The 19,678-nt window shown below is 36.2% G+C and overlaps 1 protein-coding gene across 1 annotated transcript; it reads left to right on the top strand.

The window, feature by feature from the left end:
- Positions 1–18: 18 nt before the first annotated feature.
- ZCRB1 (zinc finger CCHC-type and RNA binding motif containing 1) lies at positions 19–15,306 on the top strand. Its single transcript, XM_032420255.1, has 8 exons — positions 19–202; positions 1,256–1,341; positions 3,566–3,594; positions 9,759–9,870; positions 10,217–10,324; positions 13,605–13,717; positions 13,818–13,893; positions 14,680–15,306. The coding sequence occupies exons 2-8, from the start codon at positions 1,258–1,260 to the stop codon at positions 14,809–14,811; spliced, it is 654 nt and encodes a 217-aa protein (XP_032276146.1). The 5' UTR covers positions 19–202; positions 1,256–1,257; the 3' UTR covers positions 14,812–15,306.
- The last annotated feature ends 4,372 nt before the right edge of the window (positions 15,307–19,678 follow it).

Raw genomic sequence — 19,678 nt, forward strand, 5'->3', positions numbered from 1 at the left:
AGCAAAAGCGCCCGCCTCCGGAGCCTGGGTCTAGCTACAGCCAGGAAGAGGCGTTGCTGTCGCTGCCTTCTAGTCTCGGCGCTTGACCCCTCCCAGGACCCGTGATGCCAAGGCCCCAGCGGGGGACGAGGAAGAGTCCGGGTTGAGCCCCAGCTGAGTCGAGGGCTCGCGCTCTAGTCTCCCAGGCCCGCCCTACCTAAAGGTAAACGCTTCCTCAGCTGCGGCCTTTCTCCCAGCGAGCCCCTCCCCAGACCCGGCCGCGAAAACGATTTGCCCCTCTCCCCCGTTACCCTTTTTATTCCGGGCCATTTACCGTTGCCCGCCCTCGCAGTTTTCCCCAGAACGGTAACGCATAGTTTCAAATGGGAAACTTTTAAGATGTGGAGTTCCTGAACTTGTCTAATAAATTCCAAGAAACATCTCAAGCATCAAGCAGTTTTCCTATTACTCCGCGAATTGGCATGTCCTACGGTCAATATTTTGCCATTTGTGATGGTCCCTCCCCCCCATCTCAAATACACACCACACAAGCTTTTTAAATCGAAATTTGAACCTTGTTGAGTACGATATAATTTTCACGGATAATCTGCTTTGTAAAATACGCTATAAAAATTAACTACAAATTACATTTGTAAGTTAAAAATACATATATAAGTCAGTATCTTTCAAGGCACGGGAACTTATTCGTATAGTAAAATATACCATTTCATTATTTACCAGTAATATGCAAAATTAGTGATTTGAAAGAACTTTGTATCATCAAAATGTGAGGCTAAAATTTTCTCTTAACACTACTGCAAAGAAAAATACTAAGACAACCAAAAAAGTACCCCAAACCAAAGCAGTAGTGAAAATGAGCGGCTACAGTTCTTTCTGAGCTAGCAGGCTGTTTATGATGTGGTAGGCAAGGTATTAAGCCTTTTCAAAAGCACTTTTTTGCCCTTAGCTTGAGGGAAGGTTAAGTGAAGCCTCAGAATTTTTTATTTATGTTTAAAACTCATTCTGCCTTCATACCATAATCCAGCACTATAATGGTTAAAGACTCTACTTGAAAGAAAGACCAGAAAGCTCCTTTTCAGTAATATCTGGGGAAAAGAAATTCCTGAATTCACCCAGCTGGAGTAATTGTTAATCCTAAAAAGTGAGGAAGGTGTATTAAATGTGGCATAATTAAATCAATGATTGTATACATTGGTTCTGCTTAGAATGAAGAATACCTGGTTTAGATTGCTTCTGGGTTTGTTTTCCGTTATAGAGATGAGTGGTGGATTGGCCCCAAGTAAAAGCACAGTGTATGTATCCAACTTGCCCTTTTCCCTGACCAACAATGACTTATACCGGGTAAGTAACTTTTAGTACAATTGTCCACTGAACTCTCTACCTGAGGTACAGATGTAGCTTAAGCACACAGTTCTCTTTGGCAAAATTCTTAATAACTACATTACAATGCACTTGAACCATCAATAGCAAAGACCTCTGTTGCAAACATAAGTAAAACAATTGACAATTTTGTAATTTCCCAAAGAGAGTTTACAGTGCTTTCATAGAGAATAACAGGTTCTTTATAAACACAGAAGACACAGCTAGCATAATGAAGTGGGAGCAACTTGTGATAGGCTGGTTTTTCCTGCTTGCTTACTTGGTTTTTTTAAACTGATAGGGTGGAGGTTTTGGAGGAAAGGGCTGATGAAAGTAAACAGATCCCTTTACTAACCCTCAAATTCTAAAAGGATATTTTAGTTTATATATATGGCAGAAACCTAACAGTTTAATGTTGTTTTTCAGTTCAGGATGGGGTTGGGGCAGAATCCAACATCTTCTTTCACCTCTTCACCTTACAGAGAATAAAATTTCCTGCTGTCCCTGTCCTGCAGATGAGTGGTTAAGAGGAACTGGAAGGAATGACATGAATCCTTTCTTCCAAGTGTGCCCTCTTCTCTCTGCTTCTTTGGGTGGATGTTAAGTACAGAGATGCTGCATAGGTGATACATAGTATTTGATTAATTACTTAACTGAGATAGCCTGAGTCTCAAATAACAAAGGAGAAAATGCACTTTAGCTTATTTCCTTGTATCAAAATAGAGATATGTTTGTATTTATTGAACACTTACCATATGCTGAGCACTCTTATAGGTACTAAGAATACATCAATGAACACAAAGATGAAAATCTATCTTGGCACTCATAGCAAGATAAAACAATGTGAAATATAAAAAAGTCAAATGATATTATTCTTTGGATACTAAATTAATGCTAGATGTCAGGTGCTAAGGAGAAAAAATAAAGGAGGTTATTAAATGTCAGGTTGGGATGGGGCGCCTGGGTGGCTGAGTCGTTAAGCATCTGTCTTCAGCTCAGGTCATGATCCCGGGGTTCTGGGATCAAGCCTCACATTGGGCTCCCTGCTCCACGGGAAGCCTGCTTCTCCCTCTCCCACTCCCCCTGCTTGTGTTCCCTCTCTCGCTGTGTCTCTCTCTGTCAAATAAATAAATAAAATCTTAAAAAAAAAAAAAAAGTCAGGTTGGGAATGGAGGTAACGTTTTACATGAGCTGTCTAAAGCCCTTATTGAGAAAGTAACTTTTGAATAAAGACCTAAAGGAAGTAAGAGACAGCTGTGTAGATGTCTGGGGGAAAAGCATGTCAGGCACAGAGTAAATCAAGTGGAGAGGGAGGAAGGGCAGTCAGAGGAAGGTAAGCCTATGCAGGGATGCCAGGTAGGGCCTACATAGATAATGGTAAGGACTCTGAGTGAAATGAGAAGCCATTAGAAAGTGTTACACAGAAGACTGTTTTGGTCTTCAAGATTCAGTGTTTCTAACACTGCAATCCAGTTATACTACATTCCAGCATTACACAACTTAATCATAAAACTCTATTATTAATTGTGTATATTAATATTTCTGAAAGATCTTTCTAAGACATAATAAATAGGAACTATTAGCATATATGTAGTGGCTGAAACAAATAGATGAGATTGCTTAGGTTGAAGATGTAGAAGTAAATGGGAAGATAGGGCCAAGTGTAAAGAACCACCAACATAGTAAGAGTGGGCAGAAGGAGGGAGACTGATGGGAATGGATTTTTATTACAGAAGCTTTTTTGTTTTATAAGCAGTCTAAGGATCCGTCTTCTGAAACAGTTATTGCTTAATGGGGTTAGCTAGGAATAATGATATTCCACAACATTGATATTTGAAGCACATGATTTCTCTGGGGCTATGGTGGGGTTGATAATTGCCATGGATATACCACAAAAACACAGCAGCTGTGCAATGTGTATGCCTTCAATCTACCACACATAAAGAGTGGGGTTTTTTCTCTGTTTGCACTCTTTTGTTAGAAATTTAGAAATTGGGGCAGATACCTGTGACTCCAATAACAAAAATATGAATATTATTCTAGTCACTAAAAAACATGTATCTTCTAGGGCCTACTTTATAGAATAAAGGCTAAAATTTTTCACAAGCTTTAACAAAGAACGTGGTCAGTTAATACAACCTGAAAATCTAATGTTTCTTATGATTTTAAATTATATTGTAAATTATTATGTGGTCTTTTGTTTCAGATATTTTCCAAGTATGGCAAAGTTGTAAAGTAAGTATTCACTTCAAATTTTGAAACCTCATTTAAAAGTTTATCTGAATTTACTTTTCCATTTTTTAAGATTTATTATTTTTTAATAAAATAGATATTTGATATAACAAAGAAAAAATGCTACTGTTTTTATATATATTTCGTTCATTTTTCTGAGTATATAAGCATTGTATAGACAATTTTTTTTAAAGACTTAATTCTATACATGCAATTTTGTTGTCTTTTTTTAAAACTTGACATTATACTATAAACATCTTACCATGTACTTGAAAGATACACCCTTGTAGCTAATGATCTCATGATATTCCTTTATATATCATAATTTATTTAAACAACAATTTCTTAATCATACTACTAAGAACTAAAACTGATTCTATTATCCAATATAAGACATAAAGGCTCTGATTAAACACATATTTTGGTTATTAGAAGGTGTGTTATCAAGTATACCAGAAGTGGATTTCACTTGTCAAATAAGTAGAATGTAAAAAAACAAATATTTCGACATGCAAAGTGCTTATGAGACTGATTAAATAGAAAACATATTCTCTGCTTTCATAGAAAGTTTAGAGATCATTGGAAAGACTGGAAACATACAGAAATGGTAGGGATGATAATATTATTTGGAGCTGAGAGTTACAAAAGGATAAAAGGAACTTCTTATATTTAATTCACTATTTTAAATCAAACATGTACCTGTATTATGGGGAAAAGAAGTAAAAGCAGGGTATTATTATTCTAACTATCTTACAACCAATACATATTCTGGTGTAAATGTGAAATTGTATTTAAAATCCCGAGAATTTAGAACGTATTTTGGCCAGTTTTTTCTAGCTTTGGATAAACGGTAAGAAAATCATCAAAAATGCTTCTAGGTAAATTTTTGTGTCTTCAGAATTTTTTTTTAGATTTTTATTCCTTTATTTGAGAGAGAGAGAGACAGAGACAGCAGGAGCAGGGGGGAATAGGCAGAGGGAGAGGGAGAAGCAGACTCCCTGCTGAGCAGGGAGCCCCATGTGGGGCTCGATCCCAGGACCCATATATCATGACCTGAGCTAAAGGCAGACCTGAACTGAAGGCAGACACTTAACCGACTGAGCCACCCAGGTGCCCCAGGGATCTTCGGAATTTTGAATAGTCATTATTACCAGTCAAATCACTAATAATGATGATATATGACAATGAGCACATAAATATGCTAGGCATTGTTCTAATCTTCTTACATGTATTACTTCATTAAATTCTCACAACTACCTTTTAAGGTAAAATACTATTATTATCCTAATATTATAAATAACAAAACTGAAGCACACAATAAACTTACATATTGTTAGTTAGTGGTGGAGACAAGATTTGAAATCTAACAGTTTGATTTGAGAGCCTGCTCCCTTAACCATACCATTACCTTTTCTTGGTTTTTCCCATCTGTCAGAATCTCTGAATGAATTTCTATACAAACATAAAATTAAAAATCACGAGAATGCTATGAAGTCAAAGACAGAGTTATAAGCACCTATAAATAGGGAAGACATGATCTAGTCTGGATGGGGTAGGTTTACCTAAGTCAGTATACTTTGAATTGAAACCTTAAGGCTGAGTAAGAGTTAAGTAGGCAGAAAGAATGGGAAGAACGTTTTAGGTAGAGGTACTACCTTGTGCAAAAGCCCTGGGGCAAGAGAAAATAAAGTGAGATCAAGAAACAGAAGGCCAGGGGCACCTGGATGGTGCAGTTGGTTAAGCATCTGCCTTCAGCTCAGGTCATGATCCCGGAGTCCTGGGATCAAGCCCCACATTGGGCTCCCTGCTCAGCGGGGAGCCTGCTTCTCCCTCTCCCTCTGCCTGCCTCTCTGCCTACTTGTGCTCTTTCTGTCAAATAAATAAATAAAATCTAAAAAAAAAAAAAGAAAAAAGAAACAGAAGGCCAGTATAACTAGAGATGAGTGAGCAAGAGGGAGAAAGCACAAAAAGGGTCTAGAGCTGGAAGCAGGTTCCTAATCTTGCTTCTTGGCCGTGTTACAAGATATTTGGTTTTCATCCTAAGAATACCAGGAATTCACTGGTACAGAATTTTAAATGAAGGAGGAACATGATTTGAATTTTTAGAAGCTTATTCTGGCTTCAATGTAGAGATTAGATTGGCAGGAAACGAGCAGATGCTAGCAGACCAGTCAAAAAGCTATAACCATAGCCTAGGGGAGTAATGTGCACTAAGGCGGTATAGGTGGAGAGGTAGAGACTGGACAGATTTGAGAGATGGTCAGATGATCATTAGGCTATAAAATGGGTAATATTTAATGATGTACTTACTTAGTATGTAAGGTTTGGGTGAGTGAGAAAGGGGTGTTATGGATGACACCCAGGTTTCCCAGGATAGTGTCTGTTTCATATTATGGCCTTAAATGAGTACATCTCCTACCAGAAACTTGGGAATAGAATATTTGGTGTAATTATTTTGTTCTGTTACCATAGAAGGTATCTCTGTCAAAGTACTGTATTGTAATTGGGTTATAGGTCTCTTTACTAAGCTTTTTTCTAGAAAAAAGACTCTTAAGCTTTTTTCCTGAAGGTAAAAAACCTTGTCCTAGGGCCTTTAATTAATCAGTGCTTAAGGGTCTGGATGGAGTGACTGACTGACCACATGAATAAACAAATAGATGCACTCTTGAGAAACCAGTTTCCCATTTGTATCTGTCTTTTTGTTTTAACATACTGACCTAGGCATAATAGAGATTACAGATACAACCTTAAAGGAGTTTATATTAAAATAGGTCAGATGAGGCATTGTTCTTACATAAACAGACTTCAATAGAGACTAGCAGAAAGAGAAATTATTTCCAGTTAAAGAGATTAGAGAACTGACATGTTCTGAGCTCTGAAGAATGAGTCAAGTTTTGATGGGCAAAGATTGAGAGTTGAAAGGAGACAGAAGCCATGTGAATAGAGGTATCAATTTGGAGCAGTACAGGCCATGCTCCATGAACATTGAGCAGTTTGTTGTTGCTAGCCCTCATAGTTTGTGAGAAGTAGTGAAAGATGAGGGAAGTGGGAGCCAAATCATAAAGGATATTGATTCAAGACCAAACCATAGACAAATCGAAGAACCAAAGCTTTTTGAGCAGAAGAATGACATGATTTTATTTACTTCTTAAGTAGAAATGCTCTCAGTGGCATATGAGAGCATTAACATCAAGGGAACTAGTAAGAATAACACACTGTTGAAACAGCAGTGCCATTGTGGACAAGAAAAGCTGTGGGAACGAAAAAAAGGGAACAGAGGAGAGACATTATTAACTGAGGATGACTTCGAAAGCTAACACTTCTGAAATAGTACTTTAGAAAAAATGATTAATGACTTTAACTGACCTTCACAAATATCATGAAAATTCCAAAAAGTTAAAGTAACTACTTTCTATTTCTTTCAAAATTGGTTGAAAACTTTCTTTCGTATCCTCAATAACTGTGGTGACTCTAAACAAGCGTTGTCAAGTGCTTCTTTCCTTCTAAGCCCCATGAATAAACAGATGTACTTGTCTGAGAAACTAAACCATTTTGTCCATTTTCCCCTAAACTATTTCAACTTATGTTTCCTTTTTGAATGAAAAAGATACCCCTTTTCTTAATACAGTGGCATCTTTTTACCAATTTCATTCCAGTGACTATTTAAGTACCTAAACCCAAATCCATTTAGAATAAATTTTAATATGTGAAATAAAATGGTAAATAAAATATCCATTTATTTATTTACTTGTACCTCTTGTCTTTTCCTGTTAATTCAGGTTTTAGAAAATTATTATGCTTTGTCTTAAACATTGTCTTTTTTTTTTAGTACTTGAAAATAATTGCAAATTTTAAAAAAGTTGCAAAAATAGTAGAAAGAACATCAAAGTATCCTTTACCCAGATTCACCTATTGTTAACATTTTACCCATTTACTTTATCATTTGCCCTCTTCTCTCTCCTCGTGTGTGTGTGTGTGTGTGTATGCACATGTATATGTGTATGTACGTACATACACAATTTGTTTTTGTGAGTTATTTGAGGGTAACTTACATCATTGCCCTTACGCCTAAGTACTTAAGTATGTATTTCCTAAAAATACGATTATATGTTACATAATCACAATATGGTTACCAAATTCGTAAATTTATACTGATAAAATACTTTTATTGAATCAATCATCCATGTTCCAATTTTGTCAGTTGACCTGATAATGTCCCACATAGAATTTTCCCCCCCAGTACAGTCTAGATTTAGGTGTTGATTTTAACTGTCCTATATTCTTAACCTCCTTTAATCTGGAACATTTATAAAGAATATAGCTCTCTCTCATCTTTTTTCCACCCCTCATTTTGTGTTTTCCTAATGTTGCCTCATGATTACATTGGAGTTTTATATACTCTTGGCTGGTAACTGTATAGATGATGTTGTATTCTGTGTGTTTCACATCTGGATTTATATAGTGTCCATGTGTCCCTCATTAGTGATAGTAATTTTGATGGCCCAGTCAAGGTGTTGACCAATTTCTCCACTGTATAAATACCTTTTTTCCCTTTGCTGCTAATACAGTCGGTGAGAAACACTCTTAAGACCATGTAAATATCTTGTTCCACATAAAAATTTCATTTTTTATTTTATTTTAAAGATTTACTTATTTTTAGAGAGAGAGAAGAGGGAGGGGGCAGAGGGAGAGGAAGAGAGAGAATCTTAAGCAAGCTCCACTTCCAGCACTTACAACGCTGGCCCGATCTCACGACCCTGAGCCAAATCAGGAGCTGGATGCTTAACCGACTGAGCCACCCAGATGCCCAAAAATTTCATTTTAGATATTTGTTCATCAACAAATCATCATCTTGCCTGATCCACTCTTTACTATTGTTGTTGCAAATGGTGATTTTCCAACTCTAGCACTTCCCTTGACATTCTGCTGTAAGCAAAAACCATCCCTCCCCCCATTTATTTATTATTAATACACACTTATAAATTCCTACTTTTTTCTGTGGTTTATAATTCATTACTGTACTTAATTACTTTGGTACTCAAATTGTCCTAGATTTGGCCAATGAGAGCTCTTTAAGCTGGCTTCTGTACTCCTGAGCCATTCCCCATCATTTTGTTTTTTTAAGTACTCCCTTTTTTTAAGCACATTTTTTAAGATCTTGTACCTACCCTATCCATCCTTGGAATCAGCCATTTCTCTGAAGATCCCTGTTGAACACTGATTTTTTTTTAATATTTTATTTATTTATTTGACAGAGACATAGCGAGAGCAGGAACACAAGCAGGGGGAGTGGGAGAGGGAGAAGCAGGCTTCCCGCCGAGCAGGGAGCCTGATGCGGGGCTCGATCCCACGACCCTGGGATCATGACCTGAGCCAAAGGCAGACGCTTAATGACTGAGCCACCCAGGCACCCCGAACACTGATTTTTAAACTACATTTAATGACATATGATGAGCAAGGATCACAAGGACTAGGGATGTATAAAGGATCAGGAGAAAGAACAGGCTCTGTGATCTTAGCACCATCCCTATCACTTAGGTACTTTGGATAGTATGACTAAGAACTACAGAACTGGAGATTCTTAAGGTGATAGGGATTAAGGAGTGTACTTGCTGTGATGAGCACTAGGTGTTGTATGGAAGGTTGAATCACTAAATTGTACGCCTGAAACTAATATTACACTGTATGTTAACTAACTGGAATTTAAATTAAAACTATAAAAAGAGAATATTAAGAATATAATTAGATTCTAAAGCCTAGGAAAAAATAAGTAAATCATTTTACTTTTTGTGTTGAAAAGAATACCTCAGTTTTGTTTTGTTTTGTTTTATTTCTGCAGAGTGAGGGCATTAGTGGAAAAGAGGAATTATGCTTACTCTTCAAGATTTTGTTGTCTCTGTAATCTCTATAATCTCTTTACTTGATCCTTCAAATGTTTGACTTTTCAGGTACTCTTATCATAACTGTGCTCACTTTTGTTAAATTAGTATCACATTTTCTCCTCTCCATTCTTCTTGTGATATCCCATGACTTTGAAGAAATAGTTGATTTGTCAACTGTATTTATTTCTTTTATTCGGTAAATGAGTTTTCCAAGTATTTATTAATAATCTGTTTTATTTATTGCTGCCTCATTATTTTTAACTGGCTATTTGTTTATACTTTAAGGGTTACTATAATGAAAGATAAAGATACCAGGAAGAGTAAAGGGGTTGCATTTATTTTATTTTTGGATAAAGACTCTGCACAAAACTGTACCAGGGCAATAAACAACAAACAGGTAAGGCCATTCATTCCCAACAAGATTTTTAATCCAAAAGCCTTTGCTCATCCAGGCCAAAAATGTGGGGATACAGTGGATGATCAGGTCATGGATACCAGTAGATTTTGAGGGTATTTAACCTATAGAAAAGAGGTCAAAATTATATTCATTTCCAAAACACTGGCAGAATCTAAGGAATAAAAATCTATTCTATAGGATGTTATTTGTCATACCCGACCAGGCAATTGATAAAGTAACCTAAAATAAAATGGAATTGAAAACTTAAGGAAATGGAATCAAATAACTGTAGTTTTAGGTTTCAATGAAATACATCCTTCTGCATTTACATTTTTCTCTGGTTTAGTTATTTGGTAGAGTGATAAAAGCAAGCATTGCTATAGACAATGGAAGAGCAGCCGAGTTCATCCGAAGACGAAACTACTTTGATAAATCTAAGTGTTATGAATGTGGGGTGAGTATACCTAAAACTTAATGTAATTTTCCATAGTTTATTTGAAGGTATTTTTCACATCAGTGCTTTATTTGTGCTCTCTAAAACTTCTGGCTGGCTAAAACCAGGTTATAAAAGTTGTTTTACTTCGGGACTCTCTACTCATCTTAGTAAACACAACTGAAATGTAGTATGTAAAGATAACTTGAGTTAGGGAATATAGAGTGGTATTTTCTCCAGTTTCTCAATCTTTGAAAACTGTTAAATTAAAAAGCACCAGACTGGGGTGCCTGGGTGGCTCAGTCAGTTAAGTGTCTGCCTTCAGCTCAAGTTGTGATCCCAGGGTCCTGGGATTGAGCCCCACATGGGGCTCCCTGCTTCTCCCTCTCCCACTCCCCCTGCTTGTGTTACCTCTCTTGCTGTGTCTGTCTCTGTTAAATAAATAAATAAAATCTTTTAAAAAAAGAAAAAGAAACTAGAAAGGTATTTGGGTTTGGGTTTTGTTTTTTTTTAAAGATTTTATTTATTTATTTGAGAGAGAGAGAATGAGAGAGAGCGAGTACATGAGAGGGGGGAGGGTCAGAGGGAGAAGCAGACTCCCTGCCGAGCAGGGAGCCCGATGCGGGACTTGATCCAGGGACTCCAGGATCATGACCTGAGCCGAAGGCAGTCGCTTAACCAACTGAGCCACCCAGGCGCCCTGGGGGGTTTTTTAAGAGAGCACATAAGCTGTGGGGGGTGCGAAGGACCCGAGCCAAAATCAACAGTCAGACACTCAACAGACTGAGTCATCCAGGCACCCCTGCTCTTGCTATTTAAAAAAAAAAACACTTCGTAGGGACATCTGGGTGGCTCAGTTGGTTGAGCGTCTGCCTTCAGCTCAGGTCATGATCTCAGGGCCCTGGGATGGGGTCCCACATCAGGCTCCTTGCTCAGTGGGGAGTCTGCTTCTCCCTCTGCCTGCCACCCACCTGCTTGTGCTCTCTGTTTCTCTCTCCCTCTCCCTCTGCTGTTCCCCCTGCTTGTGCTCTCTTGCTCACTCTCTCTCAAATAAATAAATAAATAAAATATTTAAAAAAAAAAGCACCAGACTAATTACTTATTGTCTTGAAAGATTAGTGACCCATAAATTTTTGGGTTAATGGGATACTGTTTGTGCCTATAATAGCTTGCCAATGTTTAAGCATCACAGTTCAGTATAAACATTATCATATGATCAACCTATCCTGTTTGGGATAATGTGTTTTAAAAGCTTTTTTTTTTTTCTATTAATACTGCTAGTGTTTGTAACTGAACTATTCCCAAACTTTCTTACCTAGTTCTTATAGTTTATCATTACCCATTTAAACTTTTGGTGATTAGGAAAAATACATAGCCACAAAACAGTTTTGCATGAGGCCTATAATAATGATGGTACCAAGAGAATATCAGTTGTCATTGTTGTCAGTTTCCAAAATGCCTAAAAAGTATTCCTAAAAATTAGGGTCTAGAGGTAGTAATGGGGAGCTGGGGAGAGGATTACTGAGAGGTATTTTCCTGGCTACAAAATCAGTGGAAGATACAAAGAAATGGGTTGGAGTCATTTCCTTCACTGCCACACTCTGCCCCTTCCTCCCTGAAAAGATATATAGATAAACAGATAGATGGATGGTACATTTTGTCAATTCCTATGATTCTAACACCTCTTAAGTTAATGTTTTAGAAACTGTGTTCCAGAGCCCTGAGTTTTGTTAAAAAGAAAAAAAAGAAGAAAGGCTGGAAGGGAGGAGTAGTTATGGTCAGATAGATTACTATGTATCCTCATATTCATAGTAAATAACATTATCTGAGAAATCCTGGATGAATCTGTTAATCTGCCTTTTTAGTTTATGGATCCATAAATTTGTTATACTTTGTACATTTTATATTTCTTAAATTTCCCCCTCCCCAAAATATGTTTGCATTTATTTAGCCTGGTTTCCCTTAAGTTACTTCATTATGAAACCATTTTTATATATGTTGACATTATTCCAAAAGCAGTTGCATTCACTTAGCAGTTCATTAACAGTAACATCTCTTGGGTTCAGCCATGTCCCCAGATATATAAAGTACACAGTCTGTTTGATGCTTTCTAAAATATACTTGAAAAGCATGATTATTTTTCTGTTCTATTGTTTTAATCCTGGTTCAGTCTCTCCCCACACCCTTACTCTTACATATTATCCTTCAGTGTATTTAGTGAGCTACTATTCAGAGTTTAGTTCATTGTCTCATGTTTTACAACTGAACCATGTTATGGCTCATTATAACATTACTCCAGCCATAAATGTAATTCTGATTTGTGTAGTAGCCACATTAAAAAAAGCAACAGGCAAAAATTAATAATATATTTTATTATCATAACCCAATATATATCTAAAATATTATAATTTGAATATGTAATTAATATTTTCAGAAATTAAGGTATTTTACATTCTTTTTTTCTTATTGTCTTCAGAATCCAGGATGTATTTTACCCTTACAGTGCATATCAATTCAGACAAGTTCTCAGTAGTCACAAGAGAATTACGGTTAGTGGCTCCCATAATTGGACAGTGCAGGTATAATCTACATATAAAGGGAGGAAAATGAAATTAATAGGAAAAGTGAGGAAGATTTTAAATTTTACTTCTTTTTTTTTTAAGATTATTTGAGAGACAGAGCAGTGGGCGGAAAGGAGGGGGAGGGCAGAGGGAAAGAGTGTCTTAAGCAGACTTCATGCTGAGCATGGACCCCAACGCAGGGCTTGATCTCATGACACTGAGATCATAACCTAAGCCAAAACCAAGAGTTGGGTGCTTAACTGACTGTGCCACCCAAGCGCCCCCCCTTTTTAAAAAGATTATTTATTTTAGAAATTTGTTTTTAATATGATGTTAAGCAGCATCTTAGAAGTTAACAGGAAGGTTTCATCCCATTTTATCAAATAATAACTTAAAATTTTTACATTTAAGGTAGGTGGTCCATTTAAATTTCAAATTGTTTTTTACCCTGAATCTTGAGATTTAAAATGTTTGAAGGAAGAATACTTCTTTTGTTCTTAGTAAAACCACTAAAATATTCTCTTATTGTTAAAGTAGCTTATTGGGGGTTATAATATCATAATCTCTTTCTTTTAAATATTAAAGTAATAGGTTTTGGTAATTTCTTCATGTATAGTCCCAGTGTGACAGTATTCTTTTTTAAGTTCTAAAACTTTCAGTTGTAGAGTACCAAGCAAGTTTCTGTTAATAACACAACAAATACAGCTTTTTTTCCTTTCCTTCTTAATGTGAAACAAAAGGAAAGTGGACACTTAAGTTATGCCTGTCCTAAAAATATGCTTGGAGAACGGGAACCTCCAAAGAAGAAAGAGAAAAAGAAAAAAAAGAAAATTCCTGAACCAGAAGAAGAAATGTGTGTATATCTACTCTTACTAAATACATTCTTGTATTGTTTCTGTCTTTATACTGTTGCTTGAGTACATTCTGATTTTTTTTTTTTTTTAATAATTTAGTGAAGAAGTGGAAGAAAGTGAAGATGAAGGGGAAGATCCTGCTCTTGACAGTCTTAGTCAGGCCATAGCTTTCCAGGTATTAACAGTTCTTTTAATAATGTCATAGCTGCCTTGTATCCCTTGCTTACTTTATTGATCATCTCATGGCAATCTTCCTCTCTCCCCTTTACCTCTTTAGGAGACAGGCTGTTTCTCTAAGGTCTTTAGAGCAGTGTAATAGAAAAACTCCCCTTGGTTCTTTCTAGATTTAAAGGGCCCTACAACATTTTTAATATTTTAATCTGATTTCATTATGGAATTGATCAGAAATGTTTTATCAAGGTGAGTTTAGCCAAACAGAGAAGATTTTATTAAATCAAAAGATACGTTCTAACTGAAACTTCACTTCAAAACAAAACTAAAAACTATTTTTGACCATTAAAAGTCCTAATATAAGTATATGAAACATTTTTAAAGAAGGCCATATAATCTCCTAATTTTCTAAAAAAGTTACTTTATTTTAATGTGTTTGTAGTTGATAAATTCAAATACATTAATTTATTTTTCCTTTTAGTTAACTAACGTATTTTATATAACATTCCCATTTCCAGCAAAGATGGCAAATAAGCTTCATTTCATGTACCTGTTAATAAGTAGAAGTTGCCTAGAATAATTTTGATTAACAAAGTGAAACTGGGACATAACTTGGGGGGGCAGGTGGGGTCTCCTAATAACGTAGAATTGTCTGCATGGGCTGGAGGGTGGGGAGTGTTGGCATTTATGGTGTGTTTTTGCCATGTTTTGAATTAATACACTGTAAATAATGTTCAACAGACTTTCTGGTTTTGTTTTGTTTTGTTTTGTTTTCTGAATCACATTACAGCAAGCCAAAATTGAAGAAGAACAGAAAAAATGGAAACCCAGTTCAGGGGGTCCCTCAACATCAGATGATTCAAGACGCCCAAGGATAAAGAAAAGCACGTATTTCAGTGATGAGGAAGAACTGAGTGATTAAAATTTTATTTATTATGTAAATATCATTAAAATTTTTTTTAAATCTTGGGGTACCAAGTTCAGTTGGGATTAAAGATTACTTTTAGAATTTGAGCATAAAGAACACTTAGTACCAAATAATTTTTTACTATAAAGTAGGTTCATAGGAAATTGAAAATAATTTTAAAGTATCATGTTTCTATCTTGCCTTAGCAGAGTAATAAAAATCAAGATTTGCTAGTAACCATTAATCTTGAAAACAGTTCATTTGAATTAAAAAGAAATCTTAATACTATCATAGTATTGCTGTTGTCATCCCAAGAAAAAAGGCCGGTATTAAAATGATATGTTTGAGAAGCTCATTATAAAAGTTTATTCATGTCTGATTGGTTTACATGAAGACATTTGAAGTAAATTTCATCTTTAAGACAAAAACTTTGTGAAGACTATGGAAAATGCTGACTGGTTTATTGTTATTAAGTGTTAATAAAATTTTCAAGAGAATTTTGTTTTTAAATGTAGGTGTTTTGCCATCTTATTTCTTTTAGCTTTATCCCAACCTGGATACATCATAATTACCCACAAAACGTAAAGTAAAGTAGCTTTCAAAAGCTTATAACCAAACAGCAATCATTTGGTGCACCTTTGGCACCAAGTTCCATTCCCCAGAAGTAATTAACTTTTTTAGCTGTTTCTTTTCATATGTACATATATATTGCTATATAAAATACATATATTTCTGCCACTTAATTCATAAAGGAGTAAGGGGAGATTTTTCAGTCTCCTACCCCCCGCCCTCCTCCATCTTCCCAATATGGCTATGTTAAAATTTTTGGTTAAATCCTTATTTATTGGGGCGCCTGGGTGGCTCAGTCATTAAGTGTCTGCCTTTGGCTCAGGTCATGATCCCAGTCCTGGGATTGAGTCCCACATCGGGCTCCTGGCTCAGCGAGGAGCCTGCTTCTCCCTCTCCCTCTGCTCATGCTCTCTCTCTATCTCTGTGTCTCAAATGAATAAATAAAATCTTAAAAAAAAAAAAAATCCTTATTTATTGTTTTTCTTTTATGACCATGTAAATACTGCCCACCTCTGAGTCAATGAGCGTGCTGAGATTACATTTTTGTAGTTAATAATTGCCTCATTTTTTCTTTTATTATATTTCTTTTTATTTATTTTCTGTATCTTCTGAAGATGGTTATATGAGAATGGGATTACAGAGCCTTTAGTTTTCTACTTTGTATATTTCTATATTGTTTGAATGCTTTTTAAAAGAACACCTGTTTGTTAGTTTTTTAATTACTAAAAGCAGTAAAAATATTTCCCCTTTACACTTGATCTTAGCCAAAAGGCCGAGAAGCGATAAAAATATTTCCCCTTTGAAAACTACAAAGACAGTGAAAGTGTTAGCCACTTGCTAGCAAAGAATCTTCTAGATTTCAGTGAGGAAACCAGACTAACAACTGAATGCTGAACTCTACTTTTTGTTCCACCCATTAATTCATCAAATTTAAAAGAAAAAAATAGGAAAAGTTCACAACAAAATAGGTAAGTTTATATGAATATCTTAAAACAACAGAAAATGAGCTAGTGACATAAACAGTATGTAGAAAATAAAAACTAAATGAAAAATATTCTTTAACATTAGCTACTAAAGAATCTGTTACAACCAGCAGAACATTTTTTACCTAATTATAAAAAAATGAGTGGTGATGAAGATGACATAAGAGTACTTATAGTATTGTGGGCGCCTGGGTGGCTCAGTTGGTTAAGCAACTGCCTTTGGCTCAGGTCATGATCCTGGAGTCCCGAAATCGAGTCCCGCATCGGGCTCCCTGCTCGGCGGGGAGTCTGCTTCTCCCTCTGACCCTCCCCCCTCTTATGCTCCCTGTCTCTCATTCTCTCTCTCTCAAATAAATAAAATCTTTAAAAAAAAAAAAAAAAGAGTACTTATAGTATTGTAAAGTAATTGCTGAAGGGTAACTTAACGATAAGTATTAAATATGTTATATTGTTTGAACCAGAAATTATATTCTATTTTATCCTATGGTTCTAGTCAAAAATACAGGTATTTATTTGCAAAACCATATGTTGTTTAAAATTCAAAACAAATGACAAAAAATAATTAAAACATGATATATCCAAAATGACAGATTATTAAGAAGCATTAAAATGTTTCAGAGAATTCCTAATGGTATGGAAAAACATTCTGGATATAATGTCAGTTGCAAAATACCTGTTATGTATGGATACATATATGCATATGGATGGGAAAAGTCTACTACTAAAGTAGTAATGCATAGTGGTTAAAAGTATAGTCTCTTTTGAGAGACATACCTAGGTTCCTGTGGCCATGATGGCTGATGGTCTTGGGTCATTTACTTAAACCTGAGTTGCTCAAAAAATAGAAAGGTACAAACAACATGAAAGGACAAATACATGATTTTATTTACATGATGAATACCCAGAATAGGCAAATTAATATAAACAGAAAGTAGACTAGAGGTTACCAGGGACTGGGAAAGAAAGGGGGAAGAGAGTGTTAGTGTTGGGTACAGAGTTTTTATTAGACATGATGTAAAGTTTTGGGTTTAGGTAGTGGTGATGGTTATACAATGTTGTGAATGTATTTATTGCCCTGAATTGAATGCTTAAAAGTGATTACAATTCCATCTTCTGTTTATTTTACCACACTAACTGGTTGAAAATTTTGTGTAAAGAGCAGTTGGGCCACCAAGACCCTCCCCACTGTGGGTCATCCCTTAATCATGGGGAGCCATGACATCTGCAAGCTCCTTTCCCGGCTTATGTCCAAAACACTATCAGATAGGCTCACTTCAGGGAATTGAGGGGTCCTTCCCAGGAGAAAAGACATATAGACATTGGATATTTAGGGACTTAAAGAAAAAATTCAACATTAATGTCCCTCAGGTTAATATGCCCAAGGCAGTGGTAGTGATATATGCTTCTGATCAGCTTTTTAGTGCTTCACATTCAAATATGAACAGACATTTCAGCATCAATAAACTTTTGAGGAAAGCCTCCAACACAATAGAGATCCAAATGACCAGACCAAAAAAAAAGTGAGGAGCTTAGAGGAGCTGAAGAATTCCGGTTTTAAAAATTTATCTGGCCCTGTGGGTGTCAGAGAAACGGGCTATGGACCTGTAGTAAACCTGGTGATTTCTAATATGAAAGCATTTGCCAATCAGAAAATGCCCATCTTGGGGCGCCTGGGTGGCTCAGTTGGTTAAGCGACTGCCTTCAGCTCAGGTCATGATCCTGGAGTCCCGGGATCGAGTCCCGCATCGGACTCCCTGCTCAGCGCTTCTCCCTCTGACCCTCCCCCCTTTCACGTGCTCGCTCTCTCTCATTCTCTCTCCCTCAAATAAATAAAATCTTAAAAAAAAATGCCCATCTTACTAGATATCTTATGTTTTCTTTCCTTCTGTAATCATTTATAAACTCATTTGCTTTTTTGACTAGATGCCTATATTAAAACTGCCAATTATAATTTTTGGATTATCACAAAACTCAGTTATGGCCACATGTAATAGGACATATTGATGTATGTCCCATATAATTAAATGTTAATTCATGTCTTTATATTTCATAAGTGTGTGTATATGTGGTACACAACAGTATGAAATATTTAGGCATTAAAATGTTTAAATAGTAAAACCTTGGCTACCATATCTGGAGAAGTACTTGAAAGCTTTACATAGAAGAATATACCACAGGAGCGCACCTGGCTGGCTCAGTTGGTAGAACATGCAACTCTTGATCTCCGGATCATGAGTTCAAGCCCCAGGTTTGGCATAGAGGTTACTTAAAATTTTTTTGTAAAGAAGAATATACCACAGGTAGATCAGTAATTTAGATTCAATTCTTTATAGAGTGAAAGCATGATTTTAAAATGAGAGGAAAGGGGTGGCTGGGTGGCTCAGTTGGTTAAGCATCTGCCTTCGGCTCAGGCCTGGGATCAAGTCCCACATCAGGCTCCTTGCTCAGCCGGGAGTCGGCTTCTGCCTCTGACCCTCCCCCCCCATGCCTTCTCTCTTTCTCACTCAAATAAATAAAATTTTTTACAAAAAATAAAATGAGAGGAAGGGTCATTGGATCACATAACTGAAATATCCAGCTTAAGAAATGGATGAAGGGGTTAAAAATTATTTCAGCTTAAGAAATGGATGAAAGGGTTAAAAATGTAATTAGAAATCTATTTTTCTTTGTCTCTTACCACTGTTTTCCTCCGCACTACTTATTTTCCAACAAGCTTTCTTTATGTTATAGCAAAGATGACCACCAGTATCTCTAAAGCTAGGAATCCTAATAATAATAATCTTCTTCCCCAATGGTTCCAGCAAAAGTCCCAAGAAAAGCTCTGATTGGCCAGACCTGGCTCACAGTCCCCATTCCTGAAGATGAGAAGTCAAGTCAGTCCCACTCAATCCACATAGACTGAGGGTATTCCTGTGCAATGTGGTATCTATTTTCAGTTTGGAATCAATGTGGAAATTATTCTGTCAAAAGAATCTTAAGCTCTCCTTTCATCTCTGTCAAAAACAGAATACCGAAGCAGCTGAGCAGGATGCACAGAGGAAATAGAAATGCAGCAACAAACAAAAAGAAGCCATTTCCTGTAATAAGCAATTTTCACAGACTATTTGCAAAACATATGGAAAGAGGGTAAAGCCTCCTCGGAAAGCAGTTTGATAAGCACTGTTACTTAGAGTAACAATACAGGCAATTACAGTCAGAGACTGAACTCTTAAGTCCACAGAATATGTTCAGCCATTGTCGATTATTTTTGAAATTCCTTTTATAAGCTTCAAATTTTAAGAAACTTAAGGATCCATATCTATTATAGATAGAACCAATTAATTTCAGTT

Source organism: Phoca vitulina, unplaced genomic scaffold (genome assembly GCF_004348235.1).
Source record: "Phoca vitulina isolate PV1807 unplaced genomic scaffold, GSC_HSeal_1.0 scaffold23, whole genome shotgun sequence".
In the NCBI taxonomy this organism is placed as follows: domain Eukaryota; kingdom Metazoa; phylum Chordata; class Mammalia; order Carnivora; family Phocidae; genus Phoca; species Phoca vitulina.